The sequence below is a fragment of the Zonotrichia leucophrys genome, chromosome 2 (assembly GCF_028769735.1).
Source record: "Zonotrichia leucophrys gambelii isolate GWCS_2022_RI chromosome 2, RI_Zleu_2.0, whole genome shotgun sequence".
Classification (NCBI taxonomy): domain Eukaryota; kingdom Metazoa; phylum Chordata; class Aves; order Passeriformes; family Passerellidae; genus Zonotrichia; species Zonotrichia leucophrys.
In genome coordinates, this window is record NC_088171.1 from 126,830,043 (window position 1) to 126,851,562 (window position 21,520).

The window sequence follows — 21,520 nt, forward strand, 5'->3', positions numbered from 1 at the left end:
CTCAGGGCAAGGATTTGATCCCTGTAATCATACCTTGAATCTCACTCCAGCAACTGGGGATGAAGGAGATTGTATTAGCACATGTTTACAAAAAGAAAATGTGATTGCTCTCTTTCAAAATCTCAAGAGGAATATAATGAAAAGAGGGACCAGAATTGTCTTTATATGCTTTGGCTGCTCTCATATTTCCTGTAAAAAAGGTCTTATCTTTCTATATGATTATTGAAGCCATAAATGGATTTATATCTCAAACTATATAATTTCAGATTATCCAGGGCACTTTTATCTTATTAAGTTTCCTAGTCTTTTCTACAGGGTAATTCTAATACATGATATTTCATTTTATTGTTTAGTGACTTTTAGTTATTTCCAAACTTACTTGTAGAACAGTTTTAATAATCTATTTGGTGGAATTAACTCATCCTTATTTTAAGTATACATACCTGTATGTGCATATGTAAATATATGCACATATGTACTGAATATGTGATAGTTTCACTCTGGGATTTTTATGCATTTTTCTGATTTTAATAGTTATTGGAAGGAAGTATTTGGCAAGATTTCATTTATGTATTTTAGTACACTCTTTGTCATGTATGAAGGAGATTTTTTTGGGCTGCACATATTTTGGCAGGACCATCTTCCTGGTATGCAGTTACACATTCATTATAATGCTGAGAATTATAGGTATGTCTGAGGGCACTTAGAGATTAATGGGTGTATATATAGAATTTCAAGAATGGGAAGAAAAGGTGTTGGAGTTTGTACTAGCAGTAAACATTTTTTATAGTGCTGTGGGAAATTGAAACTCTTAGTTTACTACTGCAGATATTTATAGAAATTTCATTTATTTGTATTTTTATATGAATTTTTTAAATTATGAAGTGATTCCAGTGAAATGTATCAATTTTTTAATGTCTGTATTAAAACTAAGGTAAACATTGCTACTTATCCAGAACACCTATCATTAAAGTGCTTATGCCCAGATTATTGCAATGAAAGTTGAGAACCATAAATATAGCCAAAATTTATATGACACAAATGAACATTGCTGCCTACAGAGCTTAAACTCCATAATTTACGATATTACATATATGCTCATGTAAATCTATGCACATAAATACTGTGTGTGAGAATATGTAAACTCTTGTCTAGATATTAATCCCTTATTGACTGAAGAAGTTCAGCAGCTTTCAGGCTTCAACCTCCCTGGGCTCTGCAGGGGAATGGATTTCACAACACATAGAGGTTTTGCTCTTTGCTATATTAGGTATCAATGGACAAGAACATCTTTGTTCAATATTGATTAAAATCATGTTGTTGGGGCCAAATGCTGAATGCAAGACATATAGCAAAACAAAATAAGGCTTGCCATTTTTAGGCAAGGAAAGGAAAAGAAAAGGACAGGGTTCTTGATTAAAATATTACTATTCTTTGTAGTCTAGATAGGATTTTTATAAACATTTTTTGCTAAATCAGATATGTTGAGTTGAGGAATCTCATTTGCTTACAATACATTGTCCACACAGCTGCTCTATCTTGTCAGAGGTTTTATCGAGTCAGAAGTTGGTAGCAGGATCCTCTGCTGTCAAGCATGAATCCTGAACCATGAGCCATTTTGTCCCTGCAGATTTGTTCTGTTTCTATTTCTCCATGTGTTTGGAAGTAAAGTTAGCTGCATAAACACTGATTGTGGACACAGAGTGTTCCTGCACTTCATCGGTTTTTTTGAACAAAGCAAAACCCTACCATGGTTCAGTCCTTACCAGGTGCCAATGAGACATCATGGGACAGGGAGTGTGCAGTAAGATTTACATTTCCTGTAACAGTCAAACTTGAGGAAGATTTCATTGCTCCCTATCACCTAGGAAAAGACCTGAGATAGATTTCAGTTCTCCTCACCAGTGGGTGATTTGTGATAGAAGCACACACACAGAGGATGAGAACATGCAGCCTGGAGATCATGAGTTCTGGTTCGTGTTATAAGATTGATGGGAAGCCTAGAGTGGATGTTTTGTCGATTTCTCTGGGATGAAGGTAAAAATATGTATTTGTCTGGAAGAGTGAGAAAGTTGGTTTTTGGACCAGGGGATACCCTTTAATTCCTGTAGGCCCAAGTGTACTGAAATTGCAGCATTTTCAGTGCTTTCAGCGGATGAAACTTGTGGTTTATGCCATCTAAACTTCCAATTTAAGGTTTCAAAAAGGATTAAAAATGGAGACTTGGTTGGCATTTGGTGAAATGTACTGCATCTTTAGTTGACTTTGAGACTTATATCAGGTTAATGAAAGGCAGAATGGTAATCTGCAACATCCACAGGAAAGAGAGAAAAATGATCATAAAAAAGAATTTGTGATCTTTTCATCAGGAAGATCCTAAGACAGAACTGAAGAGCTGAAGGCAGAGCACATGACAATGAACAAAGAGATTCAGAGATTCAGCTTCTGTGAGATATATATCTATACAGATACATAAAATACAAAAAACCAAAAAAGATCATTGTTGAAAGACTAGAGCATAAATCATTGAGTCTTAATTTCACAACCTTTCTTGGAAAAGTGTGCCCATATGTCATAGTGGTGAGTGTCAGAAACCAAGCAGAATTAAAAACAGATTAAGTAGTACAATATTAAATCATTATACTATCTCCTATAACACATATAAATGCCAAATTATATTCCAGCTTCCCAGGTTCATTGAAAGTTTAGATTTTAGCTAAATCTAAACTGGCAGAGAATACAGCAAGCAGAACTATTTATGCAGCTTAAGATTACATTTTTCAAGAACCATATTCAATGCAGTAAGGAGATATTTCAGTGGAAGTAATTTTGATTATGTCATATGTGCATAAGCTAGGAATGAGCCAAAAAGTGTTTAAATATTCTTCTACACAGAAGTTGTTCCAAAATTAGTGTTTCTGAAAATTAGACCTCACCAAAAGAATATTTTCTGAAGAAAATAATTAGTTCCACATTTTAATAGAAAAAGATTTTTTTAAAAAAATCCCTACAGATGTTAATGTGCTTAGGGTGATATGACAGGTGTTGCATTTTCACAACCATGTCTCCCCCTTCCCAGTGTATATTGAGGATGGTTCAGATTTTCAGTCAACTGTAAAACCAAATTAATTTAGTTTATAAAATTAAGTGGTTTAGAAAATGATCAAGAAAGAAAAATATCATCCGCACAGTTACAAAATTTATAAATGTTAACATTCAACAAGATAATTCTTTGAACCAGAAAAATTACTAGTCAGTAGAAAATTAAAACATATTGTTATGATTAAATGTTATCAGAAGCTTCCTTGTGGGACCCATTTAATCATGTTTGATGTGATTCTCAGTTGTGCTGCTCACTGACTTTATTAAGACTTAAGGTAAAAAAAATTAGTTGTATTAACTAATATTCATACTAAAGTAATTGAAATTTATTCCTAAAAGTTTTGCATTCTTTTGTAGAAGAGGTAATCAATGGCATTTCAAGTGACAAATTCCCTTCATAATGATTTTTGGGTTTTAGGCCTAGAAATGGCTAAGCTTTTAGAATGACAAAACTTTAAAAAAAAAGGAAATATTTCTTGCCACACAATGAGGAACTGAAATTCATATTTGAATATTACACTATTGGGTAAACCTAGCTGGGGATATCCTGAAATATCTTGAAACAGAAAACTATGTGTTGCCCATATCTTGTATGTCCATTGATAATTTATTAATTAAAAAATACTTCCCTTTCCAGTTTCCTAAGATTTTAGTGGGATGCCACACAGCATATTCTTCCACCATCATTATCAATTACTATCTCTTACATTTTATGTACTTTACTGAATTGTACAAAGATGCCAAGACACCATTGACATAAGATTGGAAATCTGCAAATTGATTTTTTAGAGATTGCAGCTTCGAAAGCAGTGTAATAAAAGCAACTTGAGTTTAGGAAATTTCTGCCAGTTTATAATTGCAGAGGTAGTTAATGAAATAATTTCTCAGGTGGTTCTGCAGAGTGCCACCCTATGGATGAATATTCATACATTCAGAAACTTCCTCAACGAATGTGCTAATTTAACTGATTAAGTCAATTCAGAACAGTTCATTTTATTTATATCATTATGTGTGGCTTGCTTTTCTTGTTTGGTTTTTTGCTTGTTTGGTTGAGTTTTTTTGAATTTTTGTCATTTAAATTCATAACTCCTCTGTTTTCTTGCCTTCCTTCAAAAATCTCATTAGGAGATGGGTCTTCCAAACTTTTTCTCAGTTCAATGGAGATTTTACTATAGAGTTTATTCCAAATATTGAGCCTGCAACCTTAGGTCTGAAGCACAGTAATAGAAAGACCTTGATTAAGGAAATCAAGATAACTAGAAAGAATTATACAATTGCATAATTTATCTGATCTGTACCTGAAATATTCTCCACAGCAATGGAGTTTTCACAGTTTGCTCACAGAAGAATCCCTACCAATATTTTTTTTACCTGCACTGTTAGAAGACTTTTCATCAAATGTGTAAAAATTAGCCTTCCAATACTGAAGCTTCATGGATGTGGAAACAGGTTATTCACTTTCCCTTAACACTTTTGTGTTAGTCCAGTAAGTTATTTTTATGTTAGCCTTCCTATCAAGCTAAGCATTTCTAAGTCTTTCAATTTTTTAATTTATGACAAGTCTTGGCCTTCTGTACACTTTTCCAAATAACATACACTTTTTTTGAACTGCAACATACAGAACTGAAAACAAAACTGCTGCAGACACTAAACTAATGCTGAATGCAGCAGAAAGATTACTTGACCTGTGTTGGAATAATCTCATACATGTTATATCACTGATTTCTTCTGATAAAAAGATGTCTGGTCTTTATCTGAGGAGGAAAACCTGCTTGGTTTGGAGCTTTGGTTTGCTTGTTTTTTAGCTTGCAGAAAGATTTTTCTACATTCATAGCACACTTTTATTTACTGAAATTTGATTTAAACCCAAGCTCAACCTTCATGAGGACAAGTGTCATTAGTATATTGGAAATCAACCAGACAAGAAATCTCAGTATCACTCAACTGAGGCTGAATCAAACAGTGTTTAGGCATTGTGTGAGGAGAATGCAGCTGTGGTTTCACTGGTCACAGTGGAATTGCATCTATTGAATTATGCCTTATAGCCAGACAGTAAACATATGACATGCCAAAGATTCAGACATTCAAGGAATCAAGGATTTAAGGAGAAGTATCATTTATGTGTTTGGAACATTTGGTTTGGAAAAAACAGTCCAATGTTTCAGTTCAGAAATGAACATACATTCCCTGCAAGTCATTGTTTGTTTCTCTGTCAGGAACAGAATTTGGGAAACCACACTACTGTGATTGTGGGTTGAGATACAAAAAATATCTGAGCAAGAAGTCAAAATGAGGAGTTGCAATACTACAGAAACTTATGAAAATTCAAAAACAAGTACAGAATAATTGTGCAAGTATCATGCTAATATTTACTTTTATTAACATGTGACTGAAAAATTAACAGGCTTATTTTCTTGTTGCTTTAAGGCTAGAAATCTGGGTACATTGAATTAAAAAAAAAAAGGAAATGTTTTTACAGCCAGATTTTCTTATAAGTGTTTGTTTGACTACATATGGATTTGGTAGATTAATTTTCTGCTTCCTCTTAGAATTGAAACCCAAAAATGCATTTCATAAGCAATCTATTTCATAACCAGTATATTTCATAACCAATGATTTTGTGAAAGTCCCATATACCACATATCCCAAGATGCCTTTCTATGAGTCCAATTTTTGCAGCAGTCACTTAAAGGTTTCACTTCAGCTTGCAAGGTTGTTTTCATAATTTTATTGAAGTTATCCATATGATCCTATATCAACTAATGTAGGTAATCAAGTAAGGTTGTTTCAAAAGTAGTACAGATTAGAGTTTTAGCATTTGTGCATTATTCATTTCCTTTATGTGCCATCCATGTTCATTTTCCTTGATTTCCTTGAGTAATCATATACCAACAGAAATTTTGCAAGGATAGTTGTTCTCTACTCATTGGATTTGTAATGCATGAAGGTTGAATCATTGTAAATTAATAATTTTATCAATTTTACCTCATTTACAAATAACCTATAGAATATATTTTTAAATAAATGCAATATTGGCTTTTTCAATACATGAATAAAATAACTTTTCTCAGTGATAGAGATTTTCCTAACCCCTTTCTACTTCTTCAAATCTCAAAGAAATTCTAAGGAATTCTATATATTTCTATTTCTTCCAGCTTATTTGACTAAGGCTGTTTGTGTATTTATAAATCATAATTCACATAAAATGTCATTTTTCTATCTCACTCCCCGAGGCAGTTTGTCACTGTGGGGAGGTATGACATACTCTCAGATAGAAAAACAAAGAAAGAATTAAACTTCCATTGGTTGGGTCGTGGTGTAGCATTATACTTATACTTATTCATGTTTGCAAAGCAAGACAACACAAAACCACTCTTACAAAATAACACTGGACATTGTTCTTCTGTATTTCCAAATGATGTGCACCCTATGGTAGGAGGACAGTCTATGGTTACTTTAGCTTGTAGTCTTGTTGCAAGGCACTGTATAAAAATGTCTTCTGGGAAGCATACCGATTATTAAAATATAGCTCTTACCTGGGACCAGCATTATTTGATCAAAGTAAAAGAAAAAGCTCTTATTTTATTTGTAAGCCATCTGCCACAAACACTTATCATTACCTAAGTTACCATTTTAATAGTTCTATTAGTGTTTTGGTGGTTTCTATGAAAGTTATTCAAAAGATATTGTCCTGAAAAGGCTAGATACTCTTAATATATAATCCTCTGGAATGTTTATTAACCAATAACACTGAATCTTCTGACAGTTTTATTTCTGAGAATGTTACAACATTCTTATGCATCCCACCAGTAATTCAGCATTACCCATAACTCCTGTGCAATGTAATGAGTCTTACTGAAAGCAGATGCAGCCAAATTAATAACAAGGACATCAATTTACTGTGGAAACCCATATAGTTGGAGGGGTGGGATGAGGGGAAAAGAACGCAGAATATAATTCTGTTTCACTTTTGAAAAAAAAAAAAAGTAGCTGAAATAAGTAGATACAGTAATTTAAGGACTTGCTTAATTCAGAGTGTCTGGAGGAATTGAATTTAACTTAATTATAGGGTGAAGGAATTCTAGAAAATTACTTAAACCCCTAAATGTTCTTTAATTTGCTTCTGTGAATAGGTTTCCATGTGTCAAATCTTTGGTGAGGCCACCCTGCAAGGATCCTTTTATCACCTAGTAAATAGATGCTATTGCTCTTAACTAACCACAAAGCAAGCTCAGTTCATGCGCTTAATACAAGGCCTCCAGAGAAGGCAAGGCTTCAGATGAAATTCCATGCTTGGTCATAATGAACCTGATAAATTGTTAGCTTCCTGCAATAAAAATAATAGGTGAAATCTTGGCCTATGGAAGCCAGTGGGAATTTTGGCATTGATTTTAGCAGGGCCAGTATTGCAACCAATAAATCTACAGAGCAAACTAAAAGAAGTAGGCAAAGGGAGGAAGGAAGGGGAATTAATGTAACAAAACCCCTATATTATTTCAGTTTTTGTTCAACCCCCCTTTGCCTGAGTGAATAGCTCTTGATACTCCAGAGATGTGCTCACAGAAACTATTGTGGTGGTATTCTGAACAACAAATATTTACAAAAGCATTTAATGACTAATTTTGAAACAGGAAAGTCAGCTTTGTTGTTATAAGTCTTAGATTAAATTTGAGGCTGTTTTATGGGTGAGTAATGGAGGGCAATTGCCAAAGACTGAATACCATGGGGACAATGTTACACTGGAATAATTAAAAGTATGAGTTATACAATATGCCTCAATCTGTGGTTGTGTTTTTGCTACACAAATCTACTGTAACTCCACACAGATGCAATCACAATCACAATCCTCTCTGTAATGTGACTAAAGTAACAGGCAAAGAAATTTACTTAAAAATATTAATTTCTTTTTTATTTATTTCCCTATCTGTGGGCATTTTATTTATATGTGAAAACATCTAATTTCTGATTTCTGATGTGTAATAAATTCTGTTACCATTTTTGCATCAGTTTTCAGCGGCATCCATTGCACATATGCACCACATTCCTCATGTATAGCAAGGCAGTTTCAGAAAGCTCCAGGCTAGCAAATCAAGCACTGTACAGCTACAATACCAACATGCTATGCTCCTAGCTGCAAAAAAAATACATTGGATGTAAGGAAATGTGTGTGTGTTGGTAACCTGTCATGAGCAGTACCATGACTGGAGAATCCCGTGTTTCATTAGGAAGCGAAATTCATCAGAGGAATTGAATTTCTTGTTCAGATGTTCCAGAATCAGTCTCCATATTCTGGACCTGAATATGGAAAAGGACAATCACCCAGTTTATGGGGCTCATTCACAAGGACTACTTGCAATCAAGAGATAGTTTGGGGGAAAAATCAAAAGATCCATAAGACATCCACTTTAGTTTTGACCATGATGGTTATTGTTTCTTCATACTGGGATAAACAAACAAATAAAACATCAACAACTGTCTTATGCAGAAAATATTTTACACTGTGGCAGTGTCCTATTTCTGTAATAATGTTCATAAAACTATTAGGTGCACATAAATGATCAAACTTGTAACAAATATTTTGTGAGCTCAACTGAAGTGAGTCATTAGAATATCTAACAGTCATGGCTCCTAGGCACAGATATACCTACAGAAAAAATAAAAGCAGCCATTCTTAGTAATGACACTCTATATCTGACTGCCACTCCTTTTTTGCAGTATTTAAATCAACTCTATCTGGTTCTTACTATTTAGTTGTGCAACTTACCTGTCACAGTGACTAACTACTAACTAAGGACTAAATCTTCACTGGGTTTAAACCAGCTGGACTCCAACTGGTTATTTCAGTGGAAGGTATTGAAAACTCTGTTCTGAGCCATCTATCTTTATGTTAAAGCTTTACGGAGGACATCAAGACAGAACAATGCTTCTAAAAGTAAGGAAAAAATCTCATCATACTGTAGACTAGCCCTGGATTTATGGCCTGCGGTGGCAGGGCAAGGGCACTGTCAGCTAAAAGGGAATGATTCTGCTTACACAGACCAAAACAAACTGCAACAAAAAGCACCCCTCTCTGGGATACTTAATTTATTTAGAGGATTCTTGTGCAGATTCTGTCCAAGAATTTGTCAAGTAAAACTAAATATCAAGACCAAAAAAGCAAAGGAACAAACCAGCTTTCTATGCTTTTTGGCCAACAAGTTCTTTCTTTTATTGGCACCACAGTGTCACCATTCCTTTACAAATTTTTGATCTCAATTAAATTAAGCTGTGTTTATTGCTAAGTTTCTAAAATATCATTTGGGGAATTAAACTGAATAAAAAAAATCATATTCCTGAATGACAGACATAAATGAGGGGATGTAGGATACGAAAGGATCCCTTCCATGGAAGATTCACATGTAAGTTATGATGTACAAATAGGGTTTTATATTTTTTCCTGTGGTGTGCTTTGCTCTTTTAGGGTTTCATTTTGAAGCTGCTGTCTCCATGACAAATGTTCACTGCAACCTTGACACAGACCATGACACTTGGAAAAATCTTGATACTCCACCTGAAAGGGGAAAGATAGTCAAATCCCTACCCCAATAGTCGTATGGTCAACTGAGACTTGAGATCCCCCCTGAAAATATTAAAATTTCTGCTTTTGACAAGAATGCCAGCTATGCACCCTTTATGACACTAGAATGCCTAAACAGGTAAAAATACTACAGCTACAACTTTTTTCTCTTTTACAGCTTGAGAACTACATTGTGGAAAACATGAAATCAGAGATGGTGCAGCTGCAGCAGAATGCTGTGCAGAACCACACTGCTACTATGCTCGAGATAGGGACCAGCCTCCTCAGCCAGACAGCAGAGCAGACAAGAAAACTCACGGATGTTGAAACCCAGGTATGTTCCCAGCATGGTTTTCAAAAAGCTGTTAATTGCAGAGAGCATTTCCCAAACCCTTTCCTTTCTAATGCACTACCACAAAAAACATTTCAACACAGGGGTCCAGGAAACACACTTTGTTTCTTGGTAAGAACAGCATTGATGATTGACCCTTGTTATGTGTCTTTCTTTTGATTTCATTTGGTTAGAATATTTAGCCCTGTGTGCGCAACAAAGGTAGGACTGCCCAGGAAACTAGATCAGCATTTGACTTTCAATTAACAGCTCCCTATTGTCAATGATAAAATTGTCAGGCTAAATAATGAGTAACAGGATAAATCACAGCTTTTGATCTTTATTGTTGTGTATCAATCATTTCCCAATTTTTCAAGCTCTGTAGGACAACAAAAATGGACAATTCAGATTACTCTGTGAATGTCAATGATTTCAAACAAAAATAAGGCACTGAACTGCCAACCTCACAAAAGAGAGAATGCAGGGGAAAGCTAAAGTAGGAGTTCTATTTACAAAATAGCAGATGCAACACTTTGACTTCATTCCCAGTACTCTTGCACTTTTCTGGTTTAAGCATGCTTTGTAGGAATGCATGTCTGAGGCACGTCTCTTGTTTTTTCTATTGAAATGAAGCTTGTTTGGCAGTCACCTTGCTTCTTTCTGCTGATCTGCTACTATCATGCAGTTTTAGAGTGCCAGAATATCAGCTGGTACATATCAGTGCAGTTTGATTGAGTTCATCTGCGCCAGCTGAGCAGCCGAGGTTAAAAAAGGATTTAGAAACAATTTTTGACAAATCATAAAATCAGAATTAAATTATTATGTCATGCTGCTAAAACAAAATATCCAGGACAACATAAACATTAATGTTTTTAATTTATCCTTAAGGTGCTAAATCAAACATCCAGACTTGAAATTCAGCTACTGGAAAATTCCCTGTCAACATACAAGCTAGAAAAACAGCTGCTACAACAGACACATGAAATCCTGAAAATTCATGAGAAAAATAGGTAAGAGTGAGTTAAGTGGTCTCTTTCTCTGTTCATTACAAAGTGGTCTGTGTATACTTTGTTTTAAGCAACTGATGAAAGGAGCAAATATGGTAAGTGGACAGCATAGGTAATATTTATAAACTCACTAAAACACCTGGAATATGAACTTACACTATATTATGTCCTGTGTGATAAATGTAAACTGATTTTTACCACTTTTCAAATTAACTGTAAATTTACATCTTACTCTGTTTCATGACAACTTAGTCATATCACCACAGTTCCAGCAACCTAAAAGCATAGGCATTAGGAGCATTTTAAAGTAGAAAAATATTAAATTATGAGATTTTCAACTACCTTAAAGTGCATCAGAAACAGAAAATCTTCAGTAGTTCATCTTTCTAGTTTTAATGGATTCAAAGATAAGGCATGTGAAAGGATCTCTCTCTCCTTGTGTTCTCTATAGCATACTTGTAGCCATGCTCCATTTTAAGAAGTCAATGGCAAACATTTGGGATTTATGTTTAAGCTGATGAAAAAACTATTTACCAACACAACTTTTTAAGCAGTAAATAGAGAACTGGAAGTAACTCCAGTGTTCTCTTTCTGTGACACAGAGATTCAGCACCTGAAGTCCCTGGGTTTAGCAGTTCAGTCTGCCAGAGAGCGTTGCGTGGCGAACTGACCTTGTCTGGGATGCCAGACGCCCACCCAGACACTCTCTCACTCCCCCTCATCATCAGAACAGGGAGAAAATATGATGAAAACTCATGGTTGAGATAAAGACAGGGAGATCACTCGTCAGTTACTGTCATGGGCAAAACAGCCTTATTTACTACCAATTAATAACAGTGTAGTATGGTGAGAAACAGAAACAAACCCCAAAAGACCTTTCACCTCTTCCTCCCCTTCTTCCCAGGGTCAGCTTCACTCCTGATTCTTCTATATGCCCCCTGAGCAGCACAAGGGGATGAGGAATTGAGATTGTAGACAGTAGACAAAGCACAACACTTTGCCTTGCCTTCTTCCTCAAGTTTTTTCCCTTTTCCAGCATGGTTCTTTCCCACAGGCTCGTGTACTTTAGGGTAAAAATGCTCCACATGGACTCTGCACAGGTGTCAGCTTCCTTCTGGACATATCTGCTCCACTATAGGGTCCTCCACGGGAAACATCTGCTCCACCATGGCCTGTCCCACAGGCTGCAGGGCTGTATCTGCTCCAGTGCCTCCTTCCTTCCCCTTCTCTGACCTTGTGTCTGCAGCATTTCTTCTCTCCCTTGTTCCCTCACTCCTCGCCCTGTATAGATGACTGGAACCAGCTGTGCCCAGCTGTGCCCAGCACAGGGCAGCTCTGGCCCTTCCTCACAGCAGCTGCACCTGGGCACTGGCACCCAGGACAGTGGGAAAAGCTGCTCCCCTTCCTGACTGCTCCTTGAAACGCCCAATACTGCTGCCTCTGTGGTGGGCAGGTGTGAGCAGGGAGCACAGGGAGCCCTCTGACTCCTCAGCCTCACTCTTCTGGAACAAACAACTGTGAAGTCTGACTAGGACTAAGGTGTTATTTCCTCTCTCTACGTTTGATATTAAAATGAGGCAAACAGCTTTTAAGATGAGGCAGAGACTGAAGTATGTGATACAAGCTGTTGAGGACTGTTTTAATTGAGATCAGTCAGTCTTCCAAAGAGAGCAGTGTGACCCCATGCTGCTGAGGAATTGGCAACTGAGGCAGAAAACCTTGCCCAGGGTTATGCATAAGGCAGACTAGCACCGTAGTGGGCAAGAGGCTACTGGGTAAAGAAGGCAAAATACAGGTAGTGATGAAAAATAGAAAATATTGTTATGAAGAAATGTGCTTGTAAAATGTGTCTAGTTGCAAAGCTGGTTGAATAATACATCATTACTGCTACTGATTATGAAAACCAATTTAATGCATTTAACCTAAAAACTGTTTGCAACCAGTATTTCCAGCAAATGTTATTCTGAAGAAATTGAATTACACTAAAAACTCTTAAACTCCAGAGATGTTCCTTAACCAAATAGAAATGTGAATAAATTAGTGTGGGATTAACTTTGTCTTCAGCAATCTCAAAAATAGGTAATTGACCCAAACTGCTTGTGTGTGCTCTCCCTGTAATCCACAGACAGATTGGCAGAGGGCAGTTCATTCTACATATTTTACAAATTTATTTCAAAATGGACTTAATTCAAGCATTAGTTAAGTATATAAGTACTTGCACTTTTATCTGCTGCAATATGATTAGCAACAAAATTTTGTTGGCTGCTTAAGAGACTGTGTCTTGTATATTTGGGATGTATTTATTTACCTTAGGAATGAATCAGACTAAAAAGCCTTCATGGCAGTAAACAAATAAGCCCTATTTGAACTGGCCTTTGACTTGGCTGACATTATGATAAAATGGATTTTGAAAAGTCAGAAAAAAAGGAGGGCTATTTTTAAAAGCACATTTTTTGTTGTTTTTCTCAGAGGTGTCGGTATTTGTGGGTAGATGAAAAAGCACACAGAATTTTATCTTGTAGCAAAGCAAGGACCTGGCATGCATTGTGTGAGTCCTTTTCAAGTCTCCTTGGGACTGATAAAATTAGGAGAAGGCAGTGTTATAATTACGCTAAAATATGGATCATCCACTCTTGTATCATCATCATCTCTTCACAGAGAACTGTGTAGTCTTGGCCTTGCAGGTTCTAAATTTGAAATCAATTGTGTGTGTGTCAAGTTGACTGTGGGACAAATCTGGGTGACCTCAAAAGACACAAGGCTTCTGGACATGCCAACAATTTTAGCTTGCTTAAATTTAAACAGTATTTGCAGATTACTCATCAGGCTGTGTTTAGTAGCTATTTACAGTTTAGGTACTCATAATCCCTCTGCATATCACTTATACACCAATAAATGGAGACAAATCCCTTCTTCCACATTATGTAGGTGGACTGTAAGCTATTTTGGAAAGGATCTTTCTTTTGCAATAGGTTTACAGCACAGTGGGAACTAGTGTAGGAGCTATTGTCTTTGCAGTAACAATCAAAAGAGATAGTGTACTTTGAGCTAATAAAGTGTCTCTCTGTGGTCAAATTTCCTCTGTATAAAATAAAAATTAAGATATTAATTACATTCAGACAACTGAATTTTGGATTAAAGGAATGCAAAATCTCATAGTAACAGTAACTGACCGTTGATGTACTATAGTAACTTGGATATTATCCTTAAATAAAATTAACACTGTGTGTTATCAAGGGAGCAGTGCATGTTCTTTAGACTAGAACTACGTCTATTCTTGGCCTTTCTCTTTGCTGCCTGTCTCTGCTCAGAAGAAGGGCCAAATTTTTTTTTATTCCACTAAAATGGAAGATATTCTATGGCATAAGTGGAGTCACATTTGCCTTAGAATCATGTGTCTATTGAGTGTTCTCATGCCATAAATAATTTGGTTTTGTGGGTTCCCACCCACTATAATGTAAACGGTGGTTTCTTCCATTGCCATTTTTTTCCCACAAGAGCTTTCTAAATGCTATTTTGATTTATTCTTGAAAGATTTCCCTTCTGAAGTGCCTTATGAACCCCTTTTTTTTTTCTCCCCAGAGTGTACCAGCTGCATTTAATTTATAGTGTACCATTTGTTACAATAAGCAAGTGTAAGAAAACTTTCTATTTGCTAAAATGAAACAAATGAGAAAAAATATAATGGAATTCTGGATCTTCCATCAACAAATCGTGGAAGTGAAATTTAAACATAAAATCTTGCTTGAATTTGCGGACAATAGTACTGGATTAACACATTCATTACAAGAATGCTATGCTATAAAAAACAAGGATTCAAGAATGATTCTTGAATGTGCTTGACTGTGTGAAAGATGAGGAAACACAATATGTCTGTCAAGTTTTATTTGAAGGTTGTGCATATTACTACAAAGATAAATCCCAATTTTACACTTCACTTGTGTGAATTATCTTGTCATTGATATAAAAAGTAGGCTTACTGGTGCTAAGTGACTTGTTACTTTACTGGCCCCAAGAAGTAGGAGGACACATATTTTCATAATTCCTTAAACTGATCAGACAGTATCAGATTCCCAAGGTAGTATGAGTGATCAGTACCTAAAAATATAGGGAAAATTTCACTCACCTAAAAGGAAGTACAAAGCTGTTTCAGGCTTTCTTTGGTAAAATAATGTTCTTGCACTCAAAAGTAAGCACTGAAATCCTCTACCCTCTTGTCTTCCCATACATATATAATAAAATAAACCTACTTATATATGGCCAAAACGAATTTTTTCTAGTGTGACATTACTTGTTTTTAATTATTGAATACCTCAGCAAAGTGTATGTTTTATCTGTATATTTAATAAATAATAAATTTTAAAAGATTATTTTAATGCAAAGGATGTCCATCTCCAAGGTCTAGTCTATATCCTGTTCTCACAAATCTAAACTGAGGATTCTGAAAACAAAGATTTAAAAAAATCTCTTAAACTTCTGTGGTCTGGAATGGATTAGTGATTAAACTACCTTATAAGGCAGATTGTCTAAACTATATTTTCCTTCTCCCTTGGACAGCTACCAGAGTGTTTCCTACATGTTCTACTTCATCACCTTTCAAAATGACAACAGCTTTCACTGGAAGTCATTCTTCGCCTTCTGTATGGGTATTCTACCCTCTCCAGCATTAGTAGAGGTTTTTTTTCTGAATCAGCTGGACATAGCACTGTTGCACTGAGGCATTGCACCGAGTCATTCCACAGGCTGACGAAGTCATGATATCATGATGCCATTGAAAATAGATTCCTAGCCCCACCAAAACCACTACATTAGACATCGAGACATAGCAAACCCTCAGAAATATTAAATTTGTCTGGGTTTGGGATCTGCATGTGTGTTTGTGTGTGTGTTAAATTAATATTCTCCTAAATAATGCTTCTTTAAAAATTTGAAAAAATATCATTACCAAGCACTCAGCAAAATTATTTGTTAATGGTGTTTGTCTGTCAGAGTTTGATGTTACAAAAAAAAAGGCAACAGAGTGGTCTTGCCGCAGTTATAGAAAACCTAAATACCTTTTAAATTGCTTTCAATCAGTTTCAAGATTTTTCTGAACTTCCAAGGACTTTTTTTAAAATTTAAATTATCTATAATAAATATAAATATAACAATACAAATGAACAATTCTGGACATATTGTTGTCAAAAGCCATAAGAACAGCTTTTCTCACGCTATTGAAGGATTTCTTCCTTTTGGAACAGTCCAGTTCAGAAATCCCCAATCTGTGTGAAGACTTTGCTTTTGTTCATTTGGAGATTTAACCAAAGTTTTCTCATTGTTTCATAGTAAAACAAAAATGAATGTTTTGGACTTCTCCCAGAAATACAGGGAGTTGTCCTATCCTCTGGACTTACTTTTATCTGATATATAGATTTATGGATATAGAAAGCCAATTGCATAAATATATATGCATTCCTGAAGTTAGCATAGTTTTGCAATTTATAATTACAGGACTTTTAATCGACATGGAAAACCAAGTAAGCAAGTGCTATGACACTTCCATCTTTCCACCACATGTTGACACACCACTCAGAAATATTATTTTGTATTATTATTAAAGCCATAAAACATCTGTTTCCTGTCTGGGTCTGTAGATGCCAAACTGTGGAGCTCTAAACATTGTCAGCTTCTCTTTTCTTGCTTGTCATGGCCAGTGCTGCCACAAATAATATTGTCATCCCCCTGGATTCATTTACTATGGTTTTAGGAAGGCCACAGTGGGAAACAAATAATGCAATTCATAAACTTTGGCTGTCAAAGGCTCTTTCTTTGACATGAAATGATTCAGATATGGAAATTATTTAGTTGTGGACATGCAGATAGAATACTGTGGAATTAAGGAAATACATTGTAGTGTACTACATGGATAAGGATAAAGGGAACTTTTTTGTCTTTACTTACTATTTTATCAAAAAGCTGTATTCTATCTTCCTGAATGACATCGTCTTGCATTGAAAATACACAACATTTTGGGGGACTGTAAGATGTCAGACAGGGATGTGGCCCCACCTAGCACCCATTCTATTACAGACTGGCACCAGGCCACCTTTCTCCTATCCCAAGAGCATTGATGTAATTAGTCTATCAAAAAAGGTAAAATCTAGAGTCACAAACAGGACTTCAATAATTTCTGTGAAAAATTATCAGTGAATATAATTATTTTGTAGATAGAACTGATAAATTTCAAAAGGTGGTGTTTCTCCTTGACAATATTTTATGACCAGAACCAAATCTATCTGAAGATTTTCAAGCACTTCTGCCAAAATAAACTACATCTCACTTTCTGCATAAGAAAGTTCAAAGGCTACAACATACACATTCTCAAAAAAATCCATGAGAATCTAGACCATGGTGTGAATCTAAACATGATGTTTAATGTTAGTGTTCAAGTGGTGAAAAATCAGCCACAACTCTGATAAGGTGCTAAAATAATTTATAGTCTTTGGCTTCAAAATCCATATTTTTTTCAGGGTGTAACCTTCTACCATCTTATTTCAGTCCACTAAATCTTGTTATTTTGTTTCTAATTAATGAGCCTTTTAAAATGAGATATATTCGCCTTTGTGTTTGTGACCCTACAAAAATGTATTTTCCCTCACATGTTTACTTTTTTGCTCCCTTTACTCAGATGCTTCTGATTTTCACAGAACTAGACATATTGATATTTCAAAGTATGTTTTCTTCAGGATCTTTGTAAATTCCACATTTATAACATTTCAGAAAAAAAAAAAAGCTGCTTAAGGAAAAAATATATCTCATTCTAGCTTACTCAGCAAATTTTGGTGCCTGAATTTAATCTTTGCATTGTTATCATCTCCAACAGCTCATATTAAGGTTCCATGATATAAAGTAGAAGCAACTCCATATGGATTTTATTACATTCCTCTGTTAGGTTAAATGACCAAAAATTATGCAGGCATTTTGCCACTGATCTATTATCCAGAAGTAAAAACAAAGGTAGAGGGAGAGTGCAAATAAATAAAACCTAAGGCTGACTTGAGCAGGAAGCAGTTTGTTGGCAAGTTTTTAACCACCACTTACTTTTTGGGCATGGGAAACACAACCTTTGGTGGATACAACAGAAACCCCAAAGAGAAAGTAGCAGCGAGATTGAATTAATTTCTTTATCTAATACTAATACATTCTTTCTGTTAAATTCCCACCACAGCATCAAAGCACTGTCCTGGAAATGCTTCTTGTTTGTGGTTGACAGATGTTAGCTGTCCTTTAAGTCTATAACAGCACTATTTTTCTGGATGTAATCTGATATGCCTTTGATCTTGGTAAATTGAACACTTCCAGCACAGGACAGAAAGGGCACCATAAAAAGAATATTAATCCAGAAAAAAGTGGAGTTTCTCTACATGTTCAAAATTCTTTATAAAAATTGATGTAAGTAAATCACATAGCATGATGCCCAGCAGTTTTCTGCCTGAAGAGACTTTTGTGGAACAACCAAACATGGCTGGGGAGTGTTAGTGGCATATGAGTGTAGACTCAAGGAAAAAGGGAATCCTACATTAAAATGCAAGTTGCTGAATTACCTTTTGGGAAATCAGTACTATTCTTAATGTGAAAGCAGATACTGCTCATCTGATGGGAAATTCTTATCCCAGCTTTACAGACCATGTTAAAAAGTACATTTATTATGGGTTTCACACACCTTGATGGTCCTCCATAACTTATAATGCTTCTTTTCCTTCCAGTGACAAGACCCTTCATAAATTCTTCTGCATTTTGCCCTGATTTTTGTCTCATCATCCATTTGTGTTACCAACCATGTCCTCTTCAACACCTTGCTCTTCTCTCTCCTCTGCCTACCTCAGGCTCTTCTGCTTTAGCTTTTACATTCAAATGTTGTACTGGCCCTATGCCTGTGCATATTTGTAAATCAGAGTAATACCTTAATACCTACATATGCAGTTCCATGCCCTTTACACACTACAACATGCAAACATCTCATTCTTAGAGATCACTTATGGTTGACTCAGTGGGCTGAATTACTAGATGTGACATATTTTAGAATTATTGATTTAGGTAGTGAATTATACACTGAAAAAAAATTTTCCAGTTTCTGTATTATTAACTGTGAAGGCATGAAATAATATTTACTAATTGTTTTATTTCATTTTAGTTTACTTGAGCACAGAATTTTAGAAATGGAAGAAAGGCACAAAGAAGAGCTGGCCACTTTGAAGGAGGAGAAAGAGAACCTGCAAAGCTTAGTCACACGACAAAGCTCCATAATCCAGGAACTAGAGAAGCAGTTAAACAAGGCAACAAGCAATAACAGTGTCCTGCAGAAACAGCAGCTTGAATTGATGGATACAGTTCACACCCTGATCACCCTCTGCTCCAAGGAAGGAGGTAAGAAAGTGGCATTATAAAGTACATTATAAAGTATATTAGAAGTACTAGGAAATATCTTGTGAATTGAGACCTCAATTTTTGGGAAATCAAAACTTAATCATCACATTAGAAGAAAGAAAAAGACATTATAATTGAGGAGAAAAGAGCTGATGAGAACCCACAAATCAGATAAAGTTCAGACAATGCTGAGGCTGATCCTTGTACCAACAGCCATATTTGATTTTTTGAATTTATTATTATTGAGTTTTTATATCTTGACCATAGCAGATATAGGCCATAATTACATTGCCTTTGTACTAACAATAATGATATATTCCTCTGAATATCTGTCTCCTTCTGCTGGAAGTAAGCCAACCAGCTATGGATCTTAGCTTGACAGTACTTCATCTACTCTTGACTACCTTTTCAGTCAATGGAGAGAACAGGCTACTAACTAAAGTAATTCAGAGTTTTTTGCATGTGTATGGTTTATAATATTAATTATTTTGGTTATAGGCTCTTATGGTGCTATAGGTAGACATCCAAGAGATTAATCTCTTCTATTGAACTAGATTTTATTTATAATAAGGGATCATTTTTCTTTCTTCTGTCTTGCTGTGTTTTGTTTGTTTCTGGGTGCTCCAAATGAAAAAGGTAGAAATAACATTGAAAGAAGGGCTCGGCAAAGACTCTGTAGGACAATTTTCCTCAAGTATGTATTCCTTAGTAAACAGTTTTTTTACAGAAACAGAGACAGAAAGTCAGATAGAATTTCAATTTTCAAATGCCAAGGACACTGCAGAAAATCTTAAGAATGAAATTCCTTTCACCTGAACTGGTCGCGGGAGGGGTGGAAGGCACTGTGCAAAATAGAAATGGTACACTTGGAAGAATATATTATTATCTATGGAAAAAAGCAAAGTCATACAGAAATGACAACATAAAAATCCTTTTGAGAAAGGCACAAGATAAACATTGAGAAACTGCAGACATGTGTAGTCTTTTAGCAATTGTGGAAGCATGGATCAAGGAGTTCTCTGAGAGGTATCAGAATCTGAAAAGCCCAGCATAATAGATTGTTGTAATTCTAGAGCTCTAAGTGCCACAAACTAACAAAAAAAAAAAAAAAGGCAAAATACTAAAATTAAACCAGCAACAACTACCCTAAACAACTTGTCACCTGCATCATTATTCAGTGCTCTCTCTAAGAAACAGAAGACATACTAGATCAATCAAACTATTCAGCTCAAGGCAATGTGGGTTTTCTCTCTGCTGTATATTCCCATGCAACTTGTGTGGTTTAAACATAAGCTGCTCCAGTCATAAGGATTACATCTCTTACTTTGGAAGTGTTGCATGCTTGGGCCAGTGTAGATAGACTACTTTAAAAAAAAAAAAATGTTTTCCTCCTCTCATGTTCATTCTAAATGTTCCCTTCTGCTCATTCTGTTATATAGTTCCCTAGCATTTGGAATTAAATAACATGTTTCATGGAAGGCTGTTCTCATATCAGTAGAGAAACATTGTGATGCAATGCAAATCCTTTATTATGTTTTATGGCCTTTTGGCAAAGAAACCTGGCAAGGCTGTGTCCAGAGTGTTCTAATAAAGCTCAGGAGTATTTTAAAATCAATATCAAAATGAAAGATATATTATTCTCATACAGAGATATATAGCAAGTTCTTTAAAGCTTAAAAAGATTTTCTAACAGTCTTGAATATGATTCAAAGAAAAAAAAGAAAAAAAACCAACAAACAAACCAACATTTTTCCTAAACTTAGTTTCCTCAGCTGCTTCTTATAAAAACTTTGAATGAGGAATACAGAAGTAGATGTTTCAAAAAAAACTTTGAATGAGGAATGCAGAAGTAGATGTTTCAAATTGGGCTCCTGGGTACAAATTCAGGTGCCTGAAAACCTGAGTTTTCAACAGTCTTTTTAACTTCTGAGGAACTGTGGAAGTAAATGATGCTTAGCACAGTTAAATGCCTAAATATAACTTCAATAGCCTAACTAAGCCCTTGATTTTGAACTCCATTGCCTTTTGTGTATTATCATGTTCAGAATTTTCTTTGGATGCCTTTGTTCTTTGAGGAGAATAACTTAACAAGAAATGCTCAAGTGAAGAAATGTTTCT

At 35.4% G+C, this 21,520-nt stretch overlaps 1 protein-coding gene across 1 annotated transcript in view; it reads left to right on the top strand.

The window, feature by feature from the left end:
- Nucleotides 1-21,520, top strand: part of ANGPT1 (angiopoietin 1) — a 151,904-nt gene that overhangs the window by 58,925 nt on the left and 71,459 nt on the right. Inside the window, exons 2-4 of the mRNA XM_064703566.1 lie at nt 9,837-9,992; nt 10,878-10,999; nt 19,170-19,402. Of these exons, the coding sequence (XP_064559636.1) occupies nt 9,837-9,992; nt 10,878-10,999; nt 19,170-19,402 (511 nt within the window). The remainder of the gene's footprint in view (nt 1-9,836; nt 9,993-10,877; nt 11,000-19,169; nt 19,403-21,520) is intronic.